Source organism: Rhinatrema bivittatum, chromosome 8, assembly GCF_901001135.1.
Source record: "Rhinatrema bivittatum chromosome 8, aRhiBiv1.1, whole genome shotgun sequence".
In the NCBI taxonomy this organism is placed as follows: domain Eukaryota; kingdom Metazoa; phylum Chordata; class Amphibia; order Gymnophiona; family Rhinatrematidae; genus Rhinatrema; species Rhinatrema bivittatum.
In genome coordinates, this window is record NC_042622.1 from 170,358,465 (window position 1) to 170,383,161 (window position 24,697).

Here is a 24,697-nt window from a genome sequence, read left to right on the forward strand (position 1 = left end):
AACCATGAAATCTCTAATGTTCTTTCCCCATTTAAATGCAATATAGGAGTGCTGGGAAGAGAAAACAGTATGTAGTGACAGAATGTGCCAGTGTTTACAAATAATAGATGCCAAATCAGCGTGCAGACTACTTTTAACACCAGGAGACAATCGATGATATAATAATAATAATCTGTTAGCATAGAGTGCATGGCTGTAGGTGATATTGATACATGGAACAGGGTACCCCCGTTCCAAGAAATGATTAGCTAAATCATTGGCAGCCAGTTTAAAATGTATTTATTTATTTATTTATCGAGTTTTATATACCGTCATTGGGTTTCGCCATCATAACGGTTTACAATTATCGATCAAAGTAGAAGTTCTTAGTGAAGTAATGCAGACATTATAATACAAAATAATATAAACATTATAGTTGGAGGTCATTGATACCTTATGATAATTGGAAGTCATTGAAACATTATAATAACAATGAAATGGAAGTACTAATTAGGGGCATGCAATTGTTATAAAATATGGACAGTGTGTGAGGGAGGTTGTCATGGTTGAGAGGGATTAACACCACATAACTAGCTATAAAAGATTACACAAATTGTGTTGAAAAAACATGCTGTTAAAAAACCAACCTTTATTGAACTAATGGTTATTTAAAGAAGGTAAAAATCGTTTCTTTTGAATATTTTGTAACAGAAACAAAGACCTCAGAGCTGGTAAATCAGGTTTGTTAACCAAGATTTTTGAAAACCAGTGAGCTCAATCATAGGTCTTTATAATGTTTCTCTTTTTTTAATTTTTACTAAAAGCACCTTCACTCTTACGAAGAGTTACTTAGTAATCCTGAAGATCAACTATTTTTGTTTGTTCAATAATTGTAACAATGAAACAGTGTGTATAAGTTGTTTCTGCAGTAATTAAACTTTTTTGAACTTTTTGGTCATCTGTTTCGGCGACGGCTAATTTATATCGCTGGCTGCCACACTGTTTGTCAGCGGCTAATTTTTACCGCTGACTTCAACACATTTTAAAACAGTGTGTATAAATTGCTTTTGCTGTGATTAAACTTTTTTAATCAACTATTGCGGCGACGGCTGGTTTATGCCGCTGGCAGCCACGCTGTTTGTCGGCGGCTAATTTTTACCCCTGACTTCCACACTGTTTGATAGCGTTTTCTCCACACAAAAATTTGTGTTTAAAAGCCCATAGTTAACTTTTCTTCATCTAAGGGACAAGATTATTACAAGGAATCTTTGTCCCAAACCATAATGCACTTATCTTGAGACTTGTTGTAGTTCTTTCACTTTTTGTCTTAAACAAGTCTGTGCCTGGAATCCCCGCCAACGTTAACGTTTCGCTTAACGCTTCCTCAGGGCGGATTGAGACAGTCTTAACTCGTAACATGTGGGCTTCCAAATGATGTTACGAGTCCATGTGTGCACGTTTCCTGGCGAGCACACACAGACACACCGATTTTATAACATGCGCGCACCGGCGCATGCGTTATAAAATTGGAGGGCCGAGTGCACACGTGTCGGATTTTATAATCCGCACACGCATGTGTGGGCAGCATGTGCAGGGGGCCCTAATTTTAAAAAAGCAAGTGCGGTGATGAGATCAGGCCTCTCCCTGGGAGGACTGGGAGGGAACTTTCCAACCCACCTACCTAACCTCCCTTCCCCTCTCCTCCCTGGCCCCTATCCCTATCTCTGATTTCTTATTCTACCTTTCATTCCTCTTCCGGAGCAGTAACTTGCGCTTGCCGGCTGCCTGCTAGCGTGCGCGTCCCCGGAACAGCGGAAAATGACCGCTGTACTGGCCACCTCCAGCCCCGCCCCTTCCCGCCCCCCCAGACTGTCCCTTTCTCTGGGTCCAGCACTTCTCGTAATGGGGGTTACGCACGTGGCCGGGCCCCTTTGAAAATGCGTGCAGCGCGCACAAAGCCCAGCCACACATATAACCTCTGTTTTATTACACGTGGCCCATTTAAAATTCACCCGATAATTTCTAATTGTGTGTGGGGAAGGTATGAACGGGGAGGGGGGCTGCAAGGTTTGCCTAGGGCACCTAATATCCTTGCACCAGCTCTGAGCAGGTGTCAGATGGGGAGGGGATGTCTCCGCTAGTTATATTATATTACCAGAAGAATGCGCACGCAATCCAATCCCTCTCAGGACCGGACGGTATACACAGAATTTCCAGAGGTGATTTTTTACATTGCGTGTGTCTGCTCAATCCTTAATCCTTTCTTTCCTGCCTTGCTCAAGTCACCCCTCCTTCAGTGTGCCTTTGCATTGTACCACCCAGCAGCCTTCCTCAGCCTCAGTCCCTCCCCTCTCAGTCCCAATTTTGCACCTCCAGTCTCAATCTCCCCTCTCAGCACCTTATTTCTGTCTCTCAGCAGAAGTGATTGACAGTAATTCCCCTCTCTCAGCAGCCCCTCCCCCCAACCAGCAGCTCCCCTCCTCCCAGCACGGTTCCCATGAGGTGTGAGGGAGACCACCAGTCATTTCTTCCTGCCAGGTACACTTCAGCACTTTTTGAACTTTGTGGGGGTCGGCAGCTTAAAAGGCCCTAACTTGCTTTAAACTGGAACAGCTGGCATGCACATGGTGGGAAGAAAGATGTTAAGACACCTGAGCACCTTAGAGCAGGGCTTTCCAAACCTGGCCTGGGGACCCCATAGCCAGTCGGGGTTTCAGGATATCCATAATGAATATGCATGAGTTATATTTGCATACCACGGAGACTCGGTATATGCAAATTTATCTCATGCATATTCATGGTGGACATCCTGAAAACCCGGTTGGCTGAGGGGTCCCCAGGACAGGGTTGGAAAGCCCTGCCTTAGAGGTTTAGGGATGCCCCCTCCTGAGGCTTGTACTTCCATTAGGCAATTGCCTACAGTGTCAGATCTTAGGAACAGCAAAATCTCATCAGCATGAGGCAGAGCTCACCCCACTGGTGGCCAAAAAGGAAAAAGAGGGCCTGGGGCCACTGGCATAGTCCAATCTGCCAGCAGCCAAAGAGGAGGAAGATGCCTGGGGCCATCAGTAGACCCCACCCCGCCGGTGGCTGAAAAATACAGGAGGAGGCCTTGCATTAGGAGGGGGGGGGGAGGGGGGGGGGAGAAAGGGAAAATAATACTGGGTAAGGGTGGAAGGGTGATTAGAGAGCACCAGAAAGAGGTAGAGAGATGGGGGTACTGGCGTGGGGGAAGAGAGACAGCGTGTGGGGTACTGGGTGGGGGTAGAGAGAGACAGTGTGCTAGGGAGTGGCTAAAGAGTTCTGGGTTGGTGGTGGGGTGGGGAGAGAGAATGTGTTATGCTGCGTGGGTGGAAGGTGTAGAGAGAGAGTACAAAGCAGGTGTTGGAGTAGAGAAAGTGAGAAGGTAGAGGTGGAGAGAAGATGCTGAGTAGTTGGCCGGGTTGAGAGAGAAAGAGGGTGAGGGCTAGAGATGTGAATCGTGTGATCGATCGTCTTAACGATCGATTTCGGCTGGGGGGGGGGGGGGAGGGAATCGGATCGTCGCGGTTTTGTTTTTGTAAATATCGTGTAAATCGTAAATCGGGGGAGGGCGGGAAAACCGGCACACTAAAACATCCCTAAAACCCACCCCGACCCTTTAAAATAAATCCCCCACCCTCCCGAACCCCCCCAAAATGCCTTAAATTACCTGGGGTCCAGAGTGGGGGTCCCGGTGTGATCTTTTACTCTCGGGCCTGCGGTGCGTTGTAGAAATGGCTACCTTTGCCCTGTCATATGACAGGTCAAAGGTAGCGCCGGCGCCATTTTGTTTTTTGTCCCCCGACGTCAGGAGTGTAGGAGATTGCTCCCAGACCCCCGCTGGACCCCCAGGGACTTTTGGCCAGCTTGGGGGGGCCTCCTGACCCCCACAAGACTTGCCAAAAGTCCAGCGGGGGTCTGGGAGCAACCTCCTGCACTCGAATCGTTTTGCCGTACGGCCGGCGCCATTTTGCGCAAAATGGCCACGCGACTAATCGTAAATCATGTGGGAAAGAAGACACGGACACAGGAGATCAGTAGAAAAGTTACTTTATAAAGGAATATTGTAGTACAAAAATGTTTTGGCAAAATATAAGAAGTGTTACAGGTAATTCCTCAGACTATAGCATAAGTGCATATAAGAATATGACAGAGAAAAACAAAACTATTACTAGCAACACACTTATGTACAGAACAGCAAAAAGAGAGAGAGATTATTTGTTTATTTAGTGTATTTAGCTCATATCTGTTCATTGATAGCTCAAGGGGGATTACATTCAGGTTCAGTAGGTATTTCCCTGCCCCAGAAGGCTTAACATTTGTACCTGAGGCAAAAGAAGGTGAAGTGACTTGCCCCAGGTCATACTAAGTAGCAATAGGATTTGAACCCTGGCTTCCCTGGTTTTCTGTCTGCTACTCTAAGCACTAGGCGGCTGCTCCACTCCTATAATACAAGAGCACACTAAATCCTAGGCTCATGTCCCTTGTCCTGGTCCCCCCCAATCAGGCAAAGTAATGCAGCCCCAGTGTTGCTCCTGCAAGGAACTGGCATAAAGTTTAAGAAATTCTCCCAGGGGTCTGAGGACGAAACTGCACAGGAGAACAGATCTGCATCTGGCTGTCTTCCATCTGTTCCGAGGAATAGGGGCTGGGGAGGAGAATTTATACCGTGCAGTACACAGAGATGCGCAGTTACGATCTCGTTGTCTCAAGCATTGCTAGGCTACAAATCAGAGCTCAGTATTTCACTTTCCGGTGGAGGCTATTTTATCTCTACGTGTACCATCTAGATGTCTTCCGGTCTGCTCTCCCTAATCATAATACAGTATATATTTATTTATTTAGAATTTTTCTATACCGACATTCTTGAACAAAATATCAAATCATATCGGTTTCCAATTAACAGAACAGTCGCGGCTATGGTGTTACATAGAACATTTGAGCAATGAACATAGAACAAGTCAACAATAACAAACAACAGTAGAATAATTCGTCCGTGAATAACATAATATATAGAGCAACAACAACTGGGGCGGCTGTGGGCGTAACATACAATATTACGTTTAATGGAGTATCATTATGAGACTGCATCATAGATAGGGCGTGGCTGGGGCTTTAAGGCATGGGGTAGCAATGAGAATCTGGCTAGCATGGTAGCATGGTGTGGAAGGGAGAGAGCAGAGTAATGTGGGGCAGGAGAGAAGAAGAGATGCTAAGCAGGGGTAGAGAGAAGAGGCGCTGGGCACAATGAGGGTGAGGGGAAAGATTGGGGGTGGGGGGGGGGGGGGAGGTGCTGCGCCAGAGGCAAGGGTGCCAAAGAAGGGATTACTGTACTGGAGCTCCTGCTAGTAAGTCTTGCAAGGGTAGGGTGGGGCTGGAGTGGGGGGCAAAACTGAAGGTTTCCTTAGGGTGCCTAATACCCTCACAGCAGCCCTGCCCCCTCTCAACCTCAGCAACCCCCTCCCCCTGCCAGCCTCAATTCCTCTTTTTGTTATATTATACTATATTATATCTTAGCTTCCTGAAATGTTAGCAATACAAGAGAGAACACAATGACACAGAGTACTGCATGCTTGCTGCAAGAGTTAATACAGTCTGAATAAAATACAACAGGTATTCAGATGGATTATATCAGTCGTATTAACTCCCAGCCCTTGAGGGTCGCCTGAAGTTTGGGTTTTCAGGATATCCCTAAAGAATATGCATGAGAGAGATTTGCATGTGCACTGCCTTCATTGTATGCAAATCTATCTCATGCATATTCAAAAGGGATATCCTGAAATCTGGCTTTTTGACTGCCATTGAGGACTGGGAGGGATTACCTCTGGCTTATACAGAGCCTGTGGAGGAGGAGGAGGATTTGCTGATGTTTCTTTTGTATTTATTTATAATTTCATATTTGTAAAGCACAATTCCAAAACATTGCTCAAAGCATTGTTCTGTCTGACTTGTCTTTGTCATCTGCATCTCCATTTGAACCTGAAAAAAAAAAAGCAAAGAAACAACTGAGAGGAATGGAGGGTAAAGCTCCTTGAGAGACTCACGGACTAATCCAGAGGAAGCCTGGAGCAGAGGAGGACAGGAAAACTCACAAAATGAAGCTGCTGTGGGTAGAAATAGCAAAAGCAGAATAATTACCAGAGACCTGTGGAGATGCTGAGAATGTTCTCTCACTCCAGTCCCCGGGACGCGCCCAGCCAATCAGGTTTTCAGGATCTCCACCATGAACAGGCATGAGGTAGATTTACATGCACTCCTTCCATTGGATGCAGATTGATCTCATGCCTATTCATGGTGGAGATCCTGGAATCCTGACTGGCTGGGTGCGTCCCGAGGACTGGAGTGAAAGAACATTGCTTTAAGGGGTGAACTTGCAGAAGCATTTGTGCATGTAAAACCCGGTTTCTTGGATGTAAAAGGGCTTTTGAAAGTCTGGCCGGGTTTGTATGTTCAGAAGAGATTCCGTGGGTTGTTCTACAGAGACTGCAGAGGTGGCCCCGGGGGGCAGGGAAAGCATTTACGCACACATGTAAACACCCACACACACATTTACACCTGCATGCCTGTGCCATGCTTAGCTATGTAGGGTCCACTAATTTGGGAGTATCTTCCCCACTCAGTGGCTTTTTTAACATTGACACATGCGTGTCTGTAGAGTAACAGAAAGCCAATAATCCTACTATTCAGGCTACTATTTCCTCACCATGTATATTTATACTCGATAATCAAACAAATGAGGAATAACTAACTATTCACTTTGTATTCGATTTTCATTTCTAAAACAGGGAATTAGTATCAGAATATTCTGTGCTCAGTCCTTTTGGCTCTTGCCCTCATAGGGTTGCAACCAAGTTCATGAAGGAACGGCACTTGCTTTTGACCTCATTTTCTAGTTCCCAATAACAATTACTTTTTGATTTTTTAAAATTGCATATGAATTTACTAAATCGCTTATCTTATAAAATCTTCCGTGCAGATACCGTCAATGTTGGGAGGTTGAAGAGTTTTTAATTGCGACAAAAACAAAAATAAATAAAACGAGTTAATATCAATAAGCAATAATATCAATATCAATAAGCAATAGTTAATACCGATCACAGAATCAGTAAACAAAACTCTTGCTTTCTGGGATACCTGCCTTGAGTCTATAAACAGCCTTCTATCAAGCCTCAACTTGATCCTGAACACTAACAAAACTGAACTCCTACTCATCTCGCACGACGGAAATATCTCACGGCCCAACCTACATTCCACAACCCTCCCCACCTTCTCCCTCCAAGTCAGAAACTTAGGAGTCATCTTCGATAAACAACTGAGCTTCAAAAGTTTCATAAACAACACGACTAAGGACTGTTTTTTCAAACTTCAAGTACTGAAACGATTGAGACCTCTCCTTCACTTCCACGACTTCCGTTCTGTTTTCCAGGCAATCATCTTCTCAAAAGTAGATTACTGTAACTCTCTTTTGATCGGCCTACCTGCAGTATCCATCAAACCACTACAGATGCTGCAAAATGCAGCAGCCAGAATTCTTACCAGGACTAAAAAAAGTGACCACATTACTCCCATCTTGAAGTACCTCCACTGGCTCCCGATCAAATACAGAATCTGGTACAAAGTTCTCACCATTACTCACAAAGCTCTACACAATATCACCCCACTAGAACTCATGATCCCTCTCCGACCTCACTTACCATCCAGGCCGGTAAGAGCAGCATATAAGGACACCCTCATGGTCCCCCCTTTAAAAACTTCATTAATTAAGAGAGCCATCTCAGCCTCTGGACCAATACATTGGAATTCTCTTCCACCAGACCTCAGGCTGGAACATTGCCCGGTCACATCTAAGAAAAGACTCAAAACCTGGCTGTTCAAGCAGGCCTTTGCTGGATTATACGCCAGATGATCTTAAATCAACTCTATCACCAGTAACTCATTGACTCTTGCCTGCTTTCTCTCGATTCAGTCAAATGCTATATGTCCTACTTTAGCCCCAATTCCCAAGGCCCTTTGCCAATACCATGGTCTTAACCTAACCATTCTCTACCAGCCATGTATCATAGTTCGATATATATATATACCCTGGTTTGTTTCAACAGTTTCATGATCCTAGTTCTGTATTCCTCTGTTTTATGTAATTGCACTATTTGAGGCACTGTTATTGTTATTATGTAAACCGTTTTGATTTGTAACCTGTTACAAGAAATTCGGTATATAAAACTGTTAAATAAATAAATAAATAAGCACATTGGGATTTGGAGTCACAAGAGGAGGTGACGGTATCTGCACGGAAGACTTTATAAGATAAGTGATTTAGTAAATTCATATGCAATTTTAAAAAAACAAAAAGTAATTGTCATTGGGAACTAGTAAATAAGGTCAAAAGCAAGTGCTGTTCCATCATGAACTTGGCTGCAACCCTATGAGGGCAAGAGCCAAAAGGACTGAGCACAGAATATTCTGATACTAATTCCCTGTGTTAGAAATGAAAATCGAATACAAAGTGAATAGTTTGTTATTCCTCATTTGTTTGATTATCGAGTATAAATGTCTGTAGAGTAAGACACATGGAAGACATCCACTTACCTTTCTTCTTATTCACTTTTCCAGGATCTTCATTGTTTCTCTTGCACTCACTCCAGTACTTCCAGTTGACATCATTCACCCTGAATGTATTAAGGAGAAAAAGGTAATTCATATCAGTCTCCTTTTCTGCTTTTTTCCCCATCTCTGTAGGCATCTAGAAAAGAATGCACAGTTCCTAGCACATTGATGAGAGCCTGAAAAATGCGGAAGAGAATGCTAGGGAGAGGCTGCATTTCTGCCACATCCTGAAATCCTGCCTAATTCAGGATTCATACACTCGTTTTATCAAGGGACTGACCGTATCACCATGAGCTGCGTCAGCGGCACTCCTCTACATCAGTGCGGCTACTAGACTGTTAAAACCTTCCGGCAGGACAAACTTGGCCCTCATTTCACCCTGACTCCAGTACTCGTAACTTAAAAATTGCCAAAGTCCATCGAAACCAGCATCCTATCTCTGAAAGTCTCAAATACCCGATAGATCCTATAAAGCTTAATTCTTGTTTTTCTCAGGGAAAGCAATAGCTTTCTTAAGTCTACCTGGCTAATAATGGGCCAGATCTTAAAATTTACATGCGGGCGTAGATTCCTTCGCGCAACCCTGCACGAACAAATCTACGCCCGATTTTATAACATGCTCGCGCTCCAGAGGCACATGTTATAACATTTGGGCTCGGCGCGCGCAAGGGTGCACCCCTGATGGCTTTCCCCGTTCCCTCCGAGGCCACTCCAAAATCGGAGCGGCCTCAGGGGGAACTTTTTTCCCCCCCCCCCCCCCCCCACCTTCCCCTATCTAACCCATCCTCCAGCCCTAACTAAATCGTCCCCCCTACCTTTATTTCAAAAGTTTCGCGTGCCGGCTTGCCATCCACGAGCACAGGCCGCTGTGCTGGAGGATTCGGCCCCACCCTCAGACTGCCCTGAACCGCCGTCATGCCCCTGGACCGCCCCCTGACTCCCGGGACCCACCCACGGACTGCCGCCACGCCCACGGGCCCGCCCCCTTCCCGCCCGTTTTTCGAAGCCCTGGGACATACGTGCGTCCCGGGGCTTGCGTGCACCACCGAGCCTATGCAAAATAGGCTCGGCATGCGCAGGGGCAGATTTTCTCAGGTTACGTGCGAAGCCTTTGAAAATCTCCCCCAATGTGTGTAACCCAGACCACTTTTTGGGTTACTAATAGGTTTTGCTACTATCCAGTGCAGTTAGGGAAATAACTAGAGGCAAGTCTTGTGGGGGTCAGGAGGGTCCCCCAAGTCTTGCCAAAAGCCCCTGATGGTCCAGAGGGGGTCCGGGAGCGATCTCCTGCACTTGGGCCATCGGCTGCCAGTAATCAAAATGGCGCCAATAGCCTTTGCCCTTAATACGTCACAGGGGCTACCGGTGCCATTGGTCAGCCCCTGTCACCTGGTAGGAGCACAAGATGGCGCCAGCCATCCAGTGCTCCTACCATGTGACAGGATCCGGCCAATGGCACGGATACCCTGTCACATGGTAAGGGCAAAGTGCCATCGGCGCCATTTTGATTAGTGGCAGCCGACGGCCCGGGAGCCAGAGGACGGCCCGGAGCGGGAGATCATGGGAGATTGCTCCCGGGACCCCACTGGACCACCAGGTACCTGTAAAAAGGTTTTGGGGGGGTCGGGAGGGTGGGGGAAGCTAAGGGGTTACTTCCCCCTGGAGCGTCCTGGTCGCGGAGAGAGGGGTGACGGGGAATTCCGTGCCTCCAGCGCAGCTCTCTCTGCATCCCTGAAGGACTTCAAAATGGCTTCCGTCCCTGCACTGAGCAGCCGGCTGGGGCAGGGCTGCTGGCCTTCCAGGCTCCCGGCGCCATGAGGAACTGCTGCTGTCATGGGGATTCCCCTCCATGGACCTCCCCGAGGTCCCTTCACCCCTGGAGACGCAGTCAGCACAAAAGCCGGCCCGAGAGAGGCCACACCACGAGGCATCGCCGTGGGCTAAATTTATCCCCAAACAGCTGAGAGAAGTCGCGCACCAAAAATAGACCTGGGAGACGTGGCCTTCACGCGAGCCGAAACGCGGCGGTAAGGCAGTCAGGGAGGAGCTGGAGAGAACTTTGGGCCGGCCGACAGCAAACAAATCACTTTACCTGTTTTGTTTTTGTTTTTTGTGTCCTTTTATCATGCTCTGAAGGCTCTGCCGACCTGCCTGCCGAGGGTGAGTGAGCCGGGCTCCCCGGTATCACCCTCCGGCTCTAGCAGTCCCCGGGTTCTCAACCCTCTGCTCTTTTTGCCTCAAATACCAGGGGGGATGGTCCCACCAGGACCTGCCAACCCCCTGGGAGGCTTAAAGAAAACTTGCTGTGTCTTCCTTGCTGTTACTGCACAAGTAACTTTTTTTTTTGTCTTTTAAAGAGCCAGAAACCTAATCTCTGACTAATACTAACAATTACACCAGGTAAGTAAATGAATTAAGTAAACCAATTAAGAAAAAACCAGACACTAGGGATTGCACCTCCACCATCTGCTAGAGACAGAGAAATACTGACAGACTCTAGGTGGCACCTCAAGGGTATAGGACGGAGTCCGTTAAAACTTCACTGTCTCCATTTACTGGAGGGGAAGCAAAACCCAGGAGTCTGGGCTGATCCGGGTACGTACAGGGAACTACTAACTGTGAATAAAAGATCTACATTCAAGGGAGGAAACCCATCTGGCATCCACAAAGAGCCCTGAGGGATAGAGACATTAACTTTGTGCCAAGATAAATTTTTGTGCCATTAGGAGGGGTTTCCCATCCATCTAAGGGGGCCTATCCCAGAGGGACAACCGCACAATCTAATTCAGAAGTGTGGCTGGATTCCTGGCCTAATAAAGACTAATGCACAGATAAGAGGAGAAAAGATCTGTAATTAAGAAGGAAACTGCAGAGACTGTGGTGTGACATTAACCATATTTCATTGTGCCGTTCAACGAAACTGTATCAGTAAAGCATTTTGGACACTGCCTACATGGTCAGAGTGTGGTTTGTTTGGCACCCGACACACAGCGCACAGCAGAATGAGGGGGCTCCATCACAACTCACTAGTCACCCCGTACTGGGACCGGAGGGGACTCCTCTTCCCATCCCAAAGTGCAGGTCCTTTGGACTAGGGGTGGAAAGAAATAAAAGCTAGCCAGGGTCCCTTCCCCAAAGAACTTACAAATAACTTTATGTCCCCCTCCGTACTCAACTTCTACCTTAAGGAGGGGTTACATGTGTTATGGACTTTTCCTCCAGGAACTTGTCCAAATCTCTTTTAAACCCTATTATATTAGTCACTTTGTGTTGCAACCATCGCTGCCCGACAGCTTCACTCCGCCTACCTTTCCTTTTCTGCGACTCCTCCTGCTCTTCATGGACGTCTGGCTGCTGCGGCATCTGTATGCCATCCTCTCCGGCGTCCCCCGAGCGGCTTGGGCGCTGCCTCCCGCCATGCTCCTCAGGTACCTTAGGGCGCGCGCACTGCGCGGCCCTCATTCTTATTTCTTCATTGGCGCGTTCCCCTGTGATGACATCATGCTGCCCGGATATTTAAGCCTACTGTTTATTGCTAGTCATTGAGTTAGCAAGGGTAATCTTACGGATGGGATTCGCTCTCCGTACCCAGCTACTCTGCCTTCCTACTTCTATTGGACTCTTTCTGCTAATGGGGTACCCGCTCCTCGGGGGCCTCTTTGCTTCTTTCAGGTCGCTGTGAGGTAACCGGTATTCGCTCCTCAAGGGCCCATGTTCCCTGACCCGCTGCCTGCATCTATCTCCTCTTCTACTTGGAAGGATTCGCTACAGACACCATCAGTGAGTACTACTATCATCTACTCCTCAGAGCTGTCTCCCTGGAACCAGGTACTCGCTCCTCGAGGGCCTGCCCCCATTCCAGCACCAGTGCCATCTGCTAAGTGGAACCGCTGTGTGAGTACTTTGCCAACAAGTCTCTCTATCTCCAGGGATCTGGTACTCGCTCCTCGAGGGCCAGCTCTCCCTATCTCAGGGCTTCTCCATATTTGGGACTCTGTGAATGTTCTATTGTACTCACTTTCTCAGTTCTCTCCACTACAGCACTGCTACCGGAGAAACCGCTGTTCCAGCGCCCTGGGGAATACTAGCCCAGCCGGGCTACATCATCTAATCACTACTGCCACCTCTGGTGGTTTCTCAAACTGTCTAAATAAAGAACTATCAGTGTTTGTGTGTCCAGAGCTGAGCATGACCTGTGGCCTCTCAAGGGACTTCCCCCCGTGGGCATGGTCAGTATCCAAGGGTCCACCCAAAACCTCACTAACTATAACAGATTGCTAACTCCATGAATCCGGCACAGCTCAATGCCTTGCAGGCCATTCCTGGCCTGGCCCTGTGCATTGCTGAACAACAGGACGCATTGGAGAAACTCACTTCTGCGTTCCATCAGCTGCAAGCACAGAGACTCAAAGCGCTGTTTCCAGTAATGAAGGTCAGTTACCTGAAGTAACTATAAAGACTATGGTACCTCTGGCTGCTCCAGTTCATTTCTCTGGAGAGATTCAAAGAACTAGAGGTTTCCTAAATCAGTGCTGCATGCATTTTGCATTACAGCCTTCTCACTTCCCCACAGCCTATGCCAAGACTTCTTATATTCTATCTTATCTTGATGGAAGGGCCTTGTCTTGGGCCTCAATGCTGTGGGAATGTAAGGATCCAATTCTGCAGGATATTGACGGCTTTCTGGATTTGTTTAAATCCATTTTTGATGATCTTGCTCGAGTAACTGTTGCTGTTTCTGTTCTGGTGGACCTGAAGCTACCACCTGGATTAAACATCCACAACGCTTTCCATGTTTCACTTTTGAAACCACTCATTTTCAGTGAGTTCTCTTGCAAGTCTCAGGAACCATCTCCCATCAATGCAGAAGATGACCTAGAATACAAGGTTGAAGCCGTCCTTGATGTGCGAAGATGAGGCAAGACTTGGGAATACCTTCTTTCGTGGGAACGTTTTGGCCCCGAAGAAAATTCTTGGGAGCCTCTGGCTAATATCTTTGACAAAGAGATGCTCCATCAGTGTCATCTCTCATATCCTTGGAAACCTAAACCTGGTACCCGCAGAGGAGACCGCCCTTCAAAGGGGGGTACTGTTGCAACCGTCGCTGCCCGACGTCTTCACTCCGCCTACATTTCCTTTTCTGCAACTCCTCCTGCTCTTACATAGAAACATAGAAATGTCGGCAGAAGAAGACCAAACGGCCCATCAAGTCTGCCCAGCAAGCTATGCACTTTATCCATTTTTTTTCCCTTTTTCTCTCTCCCACCTGTTACTATTGGCTTCCAGTACCCTCCAGCCCTAATTCCCCTCCACCCCACCACCAATTTAGAGAGCAGCTCCGTATCTGCATCCAAGTGACATCCAGCTCAATTAGGGGTAGCAACTGCTGTTACAAGCAGGCCACACCCCTTGCCCCATACTCTTACCCACCCCTGTTTTTATTTTTTTGTTTGTTTTATTTATTTTTTTTTTTTTTGGAGATAGCAGCCCTCCATCCTTCCGCTCCGTGAAGGTGGAACACCAACTACTGGCCACTGGCATCCCGCTCTGTGAATGCCTCTGTGGCTACTGCCGCTCCGTGCAGTGTTTTGCTGCCTCCACTTTATTCACGCCCTCTAGACTTGATGGATCCACAGTGTTTATCCCATGCCCCTCTGAAGTCGTTCACAATTTTAGACTTCACCACTTCCTCTGGAAGGGCATTCCAGGCATCCACCACCCTTTCCGTGAAGAAATACTTCCTGACATTGGTTCTTAGTCTTCCTCCCTGGAGCCTCAGCTCGTGACATCTGGTTCTGCTGATTTTTTTCTGACAGAAAAGGTTTGTCGTTGTCTTTGGATCATTAAAGTTTTTCAAGTATCTGAAAGTCTGAATCATATCACCCCTGCTCCTCCTTTCCTCCAGGGAGGATGCCTGGCTGCTGCGGTGTCCATCTGCCGTCTTCTCCGGCGTCCCCAGACCGGCTTGGGCGCTGCCTTCTGCCATGCTCTCCAGGTACCTTAGGGCGCGCATGCCGCACGGCTCTCATTCTTATTTCCTCATTGGTGCGTTCCTCAGGCGCGTCCCCCTGTAATGATGTCACGCTGCCCAGATATTTAAGCCTACTCTTTATTGCTAGCCGTTGAGTTAGCAAGGGGAATCTTACGGGTGGGATTCGCTCTCCGTACCCAGCTACTCTGCCTTCCTACTTCTATTGGACTCTTTCTGCTAACGGGGTACCCACTCCTCGGGGGCCTATTTGCTTCTTTCAGGTCGCTGTGAGGTAACCGGTATTCGCTCCTCAAGGGCCCATGTTCCCTGACCCGCTGCCTACATTTATCTCCTCTTCTACTTGGAAGAATTTGCTACAGACTCCATCAGTGAGTACTACTATCATCTACTCCTCAGAGCTGTCTCCCTGGAACCAGGTACTCGCTCCTCGAGGGCCTGCCCCCGTTCCAGCGCCAGTGCCATCTGCTAAGTGGAACTGCTGTGTGAGTACTTTGCCAACAAGTCTCTCTATCTCCAGGGATCTGGTACTCGCTCCTCGAGGGCCAGCTCTCCCTATCTCGGGGCTTCTCCATATTTATTTATTTAAGAATTTTTCTATACCGATATTAGTGGCAACATCATATTGGTTTACAGCGAAACTAAAGAATGGAAATTACAATGAACAGGGAAAAAGGAAGGGGGATAAGATAGGAACCGAGAAATAGCAAAGAAAGAGAGAGAACAAATGCAAATGCAACGGGCTGCTTAGAAATGTTCTATTCCTGTGAAGAGAATGTTCACAGGAATGTTCACAGGAATAGAACATTCTGTGAATGTTCTATTTATTTATTTATTTATTTTTAGGTTTTTATATACCGGAAGTTCCTGTATACAATACATATCACTCCGGTTCACAATTAACAGATTGTACTCACTTTCTCAGGTCTCTCCACTACAGCACTGCTACCGGAGAAATCACTGTTCCAGCACCCTGGGGAATACTAGCCCAGCAGGGCTACATCATCTACTCACTACTGCCATCTCTGGTGGTTTCTCAAACTGTCTAAATAAGAACTATCTGTGTTTGTGTGTCCAGAGCTGGGCCTGACCTGTGGCCCCTCACGGGACTTCCCCCTGTGAGCGTGGTCAGCTGCCACAGTGTCCAAGGGTCCACCCAAAACCTCACTAACTATAACACTTTGACCATGTCCTCTGGCAACAGATTCCACGGATTGATAGTAGTTTTTCACTCAGTGCACTTTCTATGATTTGTTTTAAATCTGCTGGTTGTTAGTTTCATGGAGTGTCCCCTTGTTTTTGTATTATTTGAAAAGGTAAATAACCATCCTTTATTTACCTGTTCCATTCCACTCATGATTTCATAAACTTCTATCATGTCCCCTCTCAGCCGTCTCTTTTCCAAGCTGAAGAGCCCTTGCCTGTGCAGCCTCTCATTATAGGAGAGATGTTCCTTCCCCTTTATCATTTTTGTCATCCTCCTTGGAACCTTTTCTAGCTTCGCTCTGTCTTTCTTGAGATGGTGGCGACCAGAACTGCGCACAGTACTCAAGGTGTGGTTGCACCATGGCCCGATACAGAGGCAGTACAATATTTTCTGTTTTATATGCGGTATTTTATTCTCTAGCACCACGTCATTGCTTTGGAATGGAAAACTCAACTTGCATACCTGATGCACGTTCTCCTGTCAGCCTCTCCTAATGGGGTATATCCCATGTTAACGTTTGAATCAATCTTTTCTTTCTGAAAATGGATTCTCAAGTACTCTGGCAATCGCTTTTCCAAGTCCAGGATAGTCATGGCTCTCTGGGAATTGGAAGAGAAAGGAAAATTGGTTCTTACCTGCTAATTTTCGTTCCTGTAGCACCATGGATCAGTCCAGACAATGGGTTGAGCCTCCTGTCCAGCAGATGGAGACACAGAGAAAAACTGAAAGGGTATCCTATATCAGGACAGAGCCCTCCCTGCGTCCCTTCAGTATAAAGGATATCAAAGCAGAGAAATATAATGTTAACCTGCATAAGATCAAGCAAGCAAACCCTTTAACAATTAACTGGTAACTTGAAATTCAAAACACTGTAAGAAAACTGCTCTTATATAGATATCTATCAGGTAGATACTTCCGGTGCCCGAAAAATCTGATAGGAATCCACTGGTTCAGAATTGCTGTTAATTTATTTATTTATTTAAAAAGTTTTATATACCACACAATGGGTGGGTAAATTATCCGTCTAGGCGGTTCACATATTTAGAATAAAAAGAGATCTTCGAGCGGACATAATAACAGTAACACAGCCAGGGCAGGAATCTGGACTGATCTGTGGTACTACAGGAATGAAAATGATCAGGTAAGAACCAATTTTCCTTTCCCTGTATGTACCCAGATCAGTCCAGACAGTGGAATGTACCAAAGCTTCCCTAAGTAGGGTGGGACCGAGATAGTCCCGCTCGAAGCACTTGTCTGCCAAAGGAGCCAAGCTCTGGCGCCTGAACATCCAGACGATAATGTCGAGCAAATGTATGCAGAGATGCATATTTCCTGCGGAGAGACCAACTGGATCTCCGCCCGATACGTAGCCTGTGACCGGCCCCGACAGATATACGCCGACGCAATCACGTCCTTTAGCCATCTGGCAATAGTAGCTTTCTTCAGGGTGGCCATTAGGTCTAAGTGGGGAGTTTCCTACTTGCGCATGACAAGATCCATCGCCTCCTAGGACAATTCCCACTCTCCGGGGTCTAGATGTTGCCGTCTGAGGAAGTCGGCTTGAATACTCTCCTTCCCCGTGATATGGGAGGCCGCCAGCCGATCCAGATGTCGCCCCACCCAGGAGAGGAGCTTGCTGGCTTCCAATGCCACCAGGCGTCTCCTGGTGCCACCCTGGCGATTGATGTAAGCAACTGTGGTGGCATTGTTGGATAGGACTCTTACTGCTTTGCGATGGACCAAAGGAAGGAAGAACTTGAGTGCCAGATGGACCGCCTGGGCTTCTAGATGATGATGTGCCACTGGGATTGCAATGGGGACCATAGTCCCTGGGTAGTCTGATTCTGACACACTGCTCCCCAGCCAGAGAGACTGGCATCTGTCGTGACAATGATCCACTGGGGAGTCTGCAGGGGCATCCCCTTCAGAAGGTGAGCGAGAGAAAGCCACCACTGCATGCTGGCTATGGTAGAGGCAGAGAGCGGCAGCTGAGTCCGAAACTCCTCCGACACCGGCTTCCAACGGGACAGCAAAGCTTTCTGTAACGGACGTGTATGCGCAAAAGCCCAAGGAACCAAATCGATAGTTGGCCATGGAGCCCAGAACCTGGAGGTAGTCCCAGGCTGTGGCAACGGAGTGGGATAAGAGATGTTGGACTTGCTCCATGAGCTTGAGCGCATGGGCCTCGGGTAGTAACACCTTGTCCATGCAGGTGACGAAGCGCACTCCCAGGAATTCCAGGATCTGAGAGGGCTGTAGGTTGCTCCTGGAAAAGTTGATTATCCACCCGAGGGAGGTGAGAAACGACAGGACTCTGTTGACTGCTATCATGCAGAGGTTCTTTGACTTGGCCTGAATGAGCCAGTTGTCCAGGTAAGAATGGACTAGGACTCCATCCCGGTGGAGGGAGGCCGCCACCACCACCATGATCTGGGTGAAGGTGCGTGGCATGGTGGAGAGACCGAACGGAAGCGCCCGAAACTGGAAGTGTTGACCCAGGATGCTGAAGTAGAGATACTTCTGATGGTCATGGCAGATTGGAATGTGTAAGTAAGCCTCCATAAGGTTGAGAGATGCAAGATATTTGCCTGAGCGAACCACCGCTATGATCGCCCTCAGGGTCTCCATCCGAAAATGGGGAACCTTGAGGGCCCGGTTGACTCTCTTGAGGTCCAGGATTGGTCTGAAGGAGCCGTCCTTTGTGGGAACAATGAAGAAGATGGAGTACGGGCCGGATCCCTGTTCCTTCATGGGGACAGGGACTATGGCTCCTAGCTCTTGCAGCCTGGCCAGAGTCTGACACACCACTGGACGCTTCTGGCTCCCGCAGGGAGAGACGAGGTAATGGTCCGGAAGGTCCTGAGAAAATTCTAACATGTAGCCTTTTTCTATCACCTTGAGGACCGACTGATCCATTGTAACCTTGACCCATTCCTCGAGAAACAGGGACAGATGACGACCTAAGCTGGGAAGGGAGGAATGGGTCTGCCATATCTCATTGTGAGGACTTTGCGGAGGAGCCCTGCAGGTTACTATCTCGGAAGGGGCGTCGGCCACGAAAGGAATGAGACCACGGCTGAGATCTAGCAGAAGCACCTCTTTGGAAGGATCCCGCGCTCTGTTATACCTGCGCTGACCTCGGAAATGAGAGTGCGAAGGAAAGAAGGACTTAGTCTGTTTAGGGCGGTCCTCAGGCAGCTTATGAATCTTGTTGTCACCCAAAGATTTAATAAGCTGTTCAAGGTCCTCACCAAAAAGCAACTTAACCTTGAAGGGAAGCATGCCCAGCTGCGCCTTGGAGGAGGGATCTGCGGACCAATTTCACAGCCAAAGAAGCCGTCTGGCCGATACTGCTGATACCATGGCCCTGGACTGCACCCGGAACAAGTCATAGAGGGCATCAGCCCCATACGCCACCACAGCTTCCAGCCGATCCGCCTGTTCCGCCTCTGCAGGCGGAATGTCCTGGGTGCTGAGTAATTGTTGAACCCACCTGAGACTTGCCCGCTGCATGAGACTGCTACAGACTGTCGCCCGAACTCCTAAAGCTAGGACTTCAAAAATCCGCTTGAGATGCAGTTCCAGTTTGCGATCCTGAATATCCTTTAATGCCGTGGCTCCAACCACTGGGAAGGTGGTCCGTTTGGTGATTGCGGAAACCGAAGTGTCCACCTTTGGAACCTTAAGCATCTCCAGGCATTGGTCCGGTAGGGGATAGAGCTTGTCCATAGCCCTACCCACCCAAAGACCCGAGTCGGGAGATTCCCATTCCTGTAGGAGGAACTGCATGAGCATGGGATAGAATGGAAAAGAACGTGGAGAGCCCTGAGTCCCACCAGGACCAGGTCCACGTTCCCTGGGGCAAAGGCACTGGTGGATACCTCAGGTGGGTTGTCGATGCCCAGCTTGTCCAGTACAAAAGGAATGAGTGGGTCCAGCTCTTCCCTCTGGAACAACCTTAAAACCTGCGGGTTGTCACCCTCTATTGGAGTATTTGGAAGCAAATCTGTGTCAGAATCCGGATCTGGAGGAGAGGGCTGGGGAGGGTCTGAGGTGGTTGGCATGCCTGGAATGGTCCTGACTTGGACGGAGCCCTGGGAATCTGGGGCTTTAGGAGGCTGGGCAACGGACACCCGAGGGATCTTTGCCGGTGGGGGGGGGGATCCGGAGAGGGTTCATCCTGTTCCTGAAGGCTGGCTAAATAGGATCTGTGCAGTAAAAGCACAAAATCCGTAGAAAAACAATACTGGGCAGAGATGTCAGGAACACCCCCCCTCGGGGAGGACATGGGGCTTAAATCAGGCGGCGAATTTGAAAAATCTGGCTCCCCTCCCCCCTGAGGCACAGAATCCGCTGCAAAGTCTGAGCCCAAAATGACCGCCGTTCCCGCGGTTTTTCGTGAGGGAGCCGGTCTGGAAACGCATCTGAGAGCCCAACCCCGGACCGCCAACTTCGCTGGTGCCCCAGAGGGTCCCTCACCCCCAGGTAAACAATCCGAGCATAGCCCATTGCGGGAGAGCCGTGAAGCAGGCTCGCCGAAGGCTAAACAGGCAGCTGATCGCGGCATGAGCAGGAGAAAACTGCCGCGGAGAAAATGAAACTAATTGAAAACAGCTGAGCCTGGCTGCAATAGCGAGCAGAAGCAGGAGAATGAACTCTGCAATGCTCGTTCCCCTTGTCCTCAGAGCAACTGAACACGGGTAAGGCAAAAGTGCTCCTTCTGGCTTCCTTGAACTTTATTTATTTATTTATTTATTTATTTATTTATTTTGTCAGTGCTACAGGACCCGAGGCATTACACATGTCCAGGGTCAAAAAAGTCAAGAGGGGGAGTGACTGGACCACCAGTATTGTCCCAAGCCAGGCAAGGGTCACCGGGCAAGGAATCCTAGGCTGAATAATCAAGGGGCAAGCCCCCCTAGGACCCTATAAGAACCAGGTGACAGAAATGTCTCCCTGAGAAACAACAGGTTTTGAACCCTGAATAATTTCGACTTTTTATTTTTTATAAGAATTAGGTAGGCAATACTTACTTGATCCTGAAAGTAACAGTGGAAGAAAGAACACCACAGAAGGAAAGAAATAGCTAAAGAGAGGGAGCCACAGGTTCAACTGTCTGGATCTGCTGGAGACAGATAAATACTGAAGGGATGCAGGGAGGGCTCTGTCCTGATATAGGATACCCTTTCAGTTTTTCTCTGTCTCCATCTGCTGGACAGGAGGCTCAACCCACTGTCTGGACCGATCCGGGTACGTACAGGGAACTGGGTTATATTCACTGCAACCATCAAGGAAGCCCTTATCTTTTTGCAACTATCATCTCTCTCCAAGACATCTGGGATCCTGTCCCTCCTGCCTTATCGCAGGAAAGAGACTTAGAGATGATTCAGTCACTTCATTTTACTGGTATGACAATTTTACATGTTGCCCAAGTAATGCACAGGTTGATTAAGATAAAGGGAGTAATTTGCAAAGAGTATGCATGTAAAGTTAGTATGCAAGCATGTAAGTAGTGTGTACACACACATGCGCTGTTTTGGAAACATCTCGAGTATGCACATACTTACAGTGTCACAGGTATATGTTAAGGGTAAAAGGTTGGGTTTATGGGGCTGTGATGCTGAGTGATCAGGACTAGCCAGAGACACTGGCTAAAATCTTTATAAGCTTCTTTATTGGTGAACAATAATAAAAAAAAAACCAACTTAGCTGGTTTGTGCAGTTCAACAAATCCAGCAGCAGCAGGCGTGGGATAGAAGTGCTGTTCCTGCCGGTCGAGCTGCAGAGGGAGATGTGGACTGCAGCCAGCAGTTATTCTTCAACTTTGCAGGGCTACATCAGAGCAGAGAAGCTTGGGCTGCATGGAAGGGGTAGATGTGGCCCAATGACAAGTCATCAGGGGACAAGGCCTTCACGAGTGTGGGGCCCAGGACAGCGATGCTGATTTTCCCCTTCCCATCCCCATGGACAGCCTTGTGTGTGAATGGAAAAACCTTTGTTTCATGCTTTCATGGCATTTACTAATCATTTTGTTTCATTTTTGAATGCTATCATGCACTAAAACAGAAACAAAACAGTATTTGTTGGGGGTTTTTTGTGTCCCTTTGGAAGAGAAATGATACAAAATGAAACAATCATTATGATTTCTCTGTCATTTAGAAATGAAGGTCCATCCCTTCTGTCCTGGATAAGGAGCAGTATCTTGACCTTGGTCATGTTCTATAGGAAAATTGATTCTTACCTGCTAATTTTCATTCCTGTAGTACCACGGATCAGTCCAGACTCCTGGATTTATGCATCCCTGCCAGCAGATGGAGACAGAGAAAGTTTTACTGACACTACTACATAATCCCCTGGTGCCATCTGCAGTTCCTCAGTATTGACCTGTACCCAAGCAGAAAAAAATTGCAAAAAACTTGTAAGAAAAACTACTTAACAGATTTAGAAAACTTTTTTGTTAAACAAGTTTCTTTTCCATACCATGAAAAAAAATTGTAATCTGCATCAAGAAATTGCAGCTGAGCAGACGACTCTCCACCTCCAGAGATCAGACTGCTTCTGGACTGATCCGTGGTACTACAGGAACAAAAATTAGCAGGTAAGAACCAATTTTCCTTTCCCTATACGTACCCGGATCAGTCCAGACTCCTGGGATGTACCAAAGCTCCCTACTTAGGGTGGGATCTGGAGAGTCCCGCTCACAAGACACTTTCACCAAACGACCGAGACTCCAGATCCCCTACACCCAGACAATAGTGTCTTGCTGTTATGAACCCTCCTGTAGCGGTGCTACAGGAGGCTTCTTACCTCTTCCTGGAGGCCGCTCCAAGCCAGGGTCTCGCCTGTGAACTGTCCAGGATTTGCTCCAGGGCCTGGGAGGCCTCAATGTCCTTGGGGCCTGCCTGAGGCTGCTTGTGCTTGCATGGACTTCCTGGTTTGTGCCATGCCCTTTCCCTAGGGGCCGGCCCGCAGCACTCTTCCATAGTTATAGGGCCAGCTAGGCGTGGGCCTGCCTAACTCCTCCCAGGGAGTCACCGGTCTGCAGCCCTATAAAAGGACTTCAACTTCACTCTGTGTTTGCCTTGCATCGTCGTGTCTTCCCTCTGGAGGCTCCTGCCTGCCAGAGCCTTGTAAGGTCTTTTGTTCTTCGTGGAGCTCCTCGTCTCGTCTGCTTTTATACTACGTCTTCATGTCTTGGTGTTTTGCCTGAGGTCCCTGACCATGTCCTGATGTTCCGCAATGATATTCCTTATCCTGATGTGTCTGCCTGCCAGGATGTTCTTCTCTGCGTCTTCGTCTGCAGTGCTCTTGAGCCTTCTGGTACCTGTGAGGCCGGGGTCTCTCGGATGAGGTTGTGCCCGAGTGGACTAGCCTACAGGTGGACTGTGTGTCCTGTGCTCCTGAGCCTCCATTCCCGCTAGCCTTAGAGGGAGCTTCGGGTGACACCGGCTTCGTCATTGGAGTCCCTCCTTGCCTGGGTCTTCCCTGCGCTGTCCCGCTCTCCTCGTGGTCTGTGACCAGCCTGCAAGGGCTGTGTAGGGCATGCAGTGGGACAGAGTGGTCCGCGACTCAGTCCCGCAGGTGGACTGAGTAGGGCACCCTGAGAGACAGTGCCAATGTCCTCCTGCCTTGTGTTTTGCCCTGTATGGATGTCAAGTTCCTCGTCATGCCCGTGATGCCATCGCATCAAACCCTGTGTCTTCGTCAAGGATGCCGTCGCATCAACCCAGTCTCGTCTGAGATGCCCCCGCATCCTTCATAGTCCTGTCTACGTGTCAAGGCCTCCATCTGCCCTCAACCTCAGGCCAGGCCTGCTGCTCCATGCTGTTCGCAGCAGGTCCGAAAGGGCTTGGAATGGTCGGAGGACCATTCAACTTCCAACATCCTTGGATGTTGGCCTTGGGAGCTTGCAGGCCCGGCAGAGGGTAAGACCATGTTCAGCCATGCGGAGCCACTGTCAACCCTCGGCTCGGCCCTGAAGGTCTGGGCCGAGGGTGCACTAAAACACCCCCATATGTAACACTTGAAAAGTTATGCAGCAACTTCCAAGTCGCCACTCTACAATTTTCCTGAGGTGAAACAAACTGAGCCTTCACCCACGAGGCTGCCTAAGAACACATAGAGTGCCCTTAAGCAGTCAGGCACCTGACGCCCCTTGAAAATGTATGTCGACCCAATGGCTTCCTTGAGACACTTTGCAATGGTAGCCTTAGAAGCCTGGGATCCTTTCTTCGAACCATTCCATAAAACAAAAAGATGGTCTGACTTCTTAAACTCATTTGTTACCTTGAGATATCTCAACAAAGCCCTGCGGACATCCAAAAGCTTAAGCTCCCGTGCATGAGGTGTGGAAGAATACAACTCTGGAAAGGATGGAAGCTCCACTGTCTGATTTACATGAAACGCCAATTCGAACCTTCAATAGAAAAGAAGGTACTGTCCCCAAAGACACTCCTGAGTCCGAAATGTGTAGGAACGGATTATAGCAAGACAAAGCCTGCAACTCAGAGATTCTCATAACTGAGCAAATGGCCACCAGAAAAACAACCTTTAGGGCCAAATCCTTAAGCATTGCTCTGCGAAGAGGTTCAAAAGGTGCCTCACACAAACCTCTGAGAATGAGATTAAGATTCCAGGATGTACAAACTTTCTTCATCAGAGGGCATAAATTCTTAATCTCGTACAGAAATCTAATTCCATCGGGATGAGAAGACAGCGTACAACCTTCCGCTTTACCTCGCAGGCAAGCAAGAGTGGCAACCTGAATCCTAAGAGAGCTGAAAGCCAGGCCCTTGACCAAACCTTCTTGAAGAAAGGACAAAACCTGAGATATCAAAGACTGTAAAGCCTACCCCCCATTAGCTATGCACGAGGACTCAAAACTTTCCAGACCCGCA

General features: G+C 48.2%; 1 protein-coding gene across 7 annotated transcripts in view; it reads right to left on the bottom strand.

Moving 5' to 3' along the window:
* Positions 1 to 4,033: 4,033 nt before the first annotated feature.
* Positions 4,034 to 24,697, bottom strand: part of LOC115096930 (transient receptor potential cation channel subfamily V member 3-like) — a 140,817-nt gene continuing 120,153 nt past the window's right edge. For 6 of the 7 annotated variants that reach the window (XM_029612234.1, XM_029612235.1, XM_029612236.1 and 3 more), the window contains 3 exons: positions 16,263 to 16,399; positions 8,587 to 8,666; positions 4,034 to 5,979 (listed from right to left, as the gene is read on the bottom strand). In XM_029612234.1, the coding sequence (XP_029468094.1) occupies positions 5,927 to 5,979; positions 8,587 to 8,666; positions 16,263 to 16,399 (270 nt within the window). In that variant the 3' untranslated portion in view covers positions 4,034 to 5,926. The remainder of the gene's footprint in view (positions 5,980 to 8,586; positions 8,667 to 16,262; positions 16,400 to 24,697) is intronic. The other variant, XR_003858169.1, reaches the window with a different exon arrangement.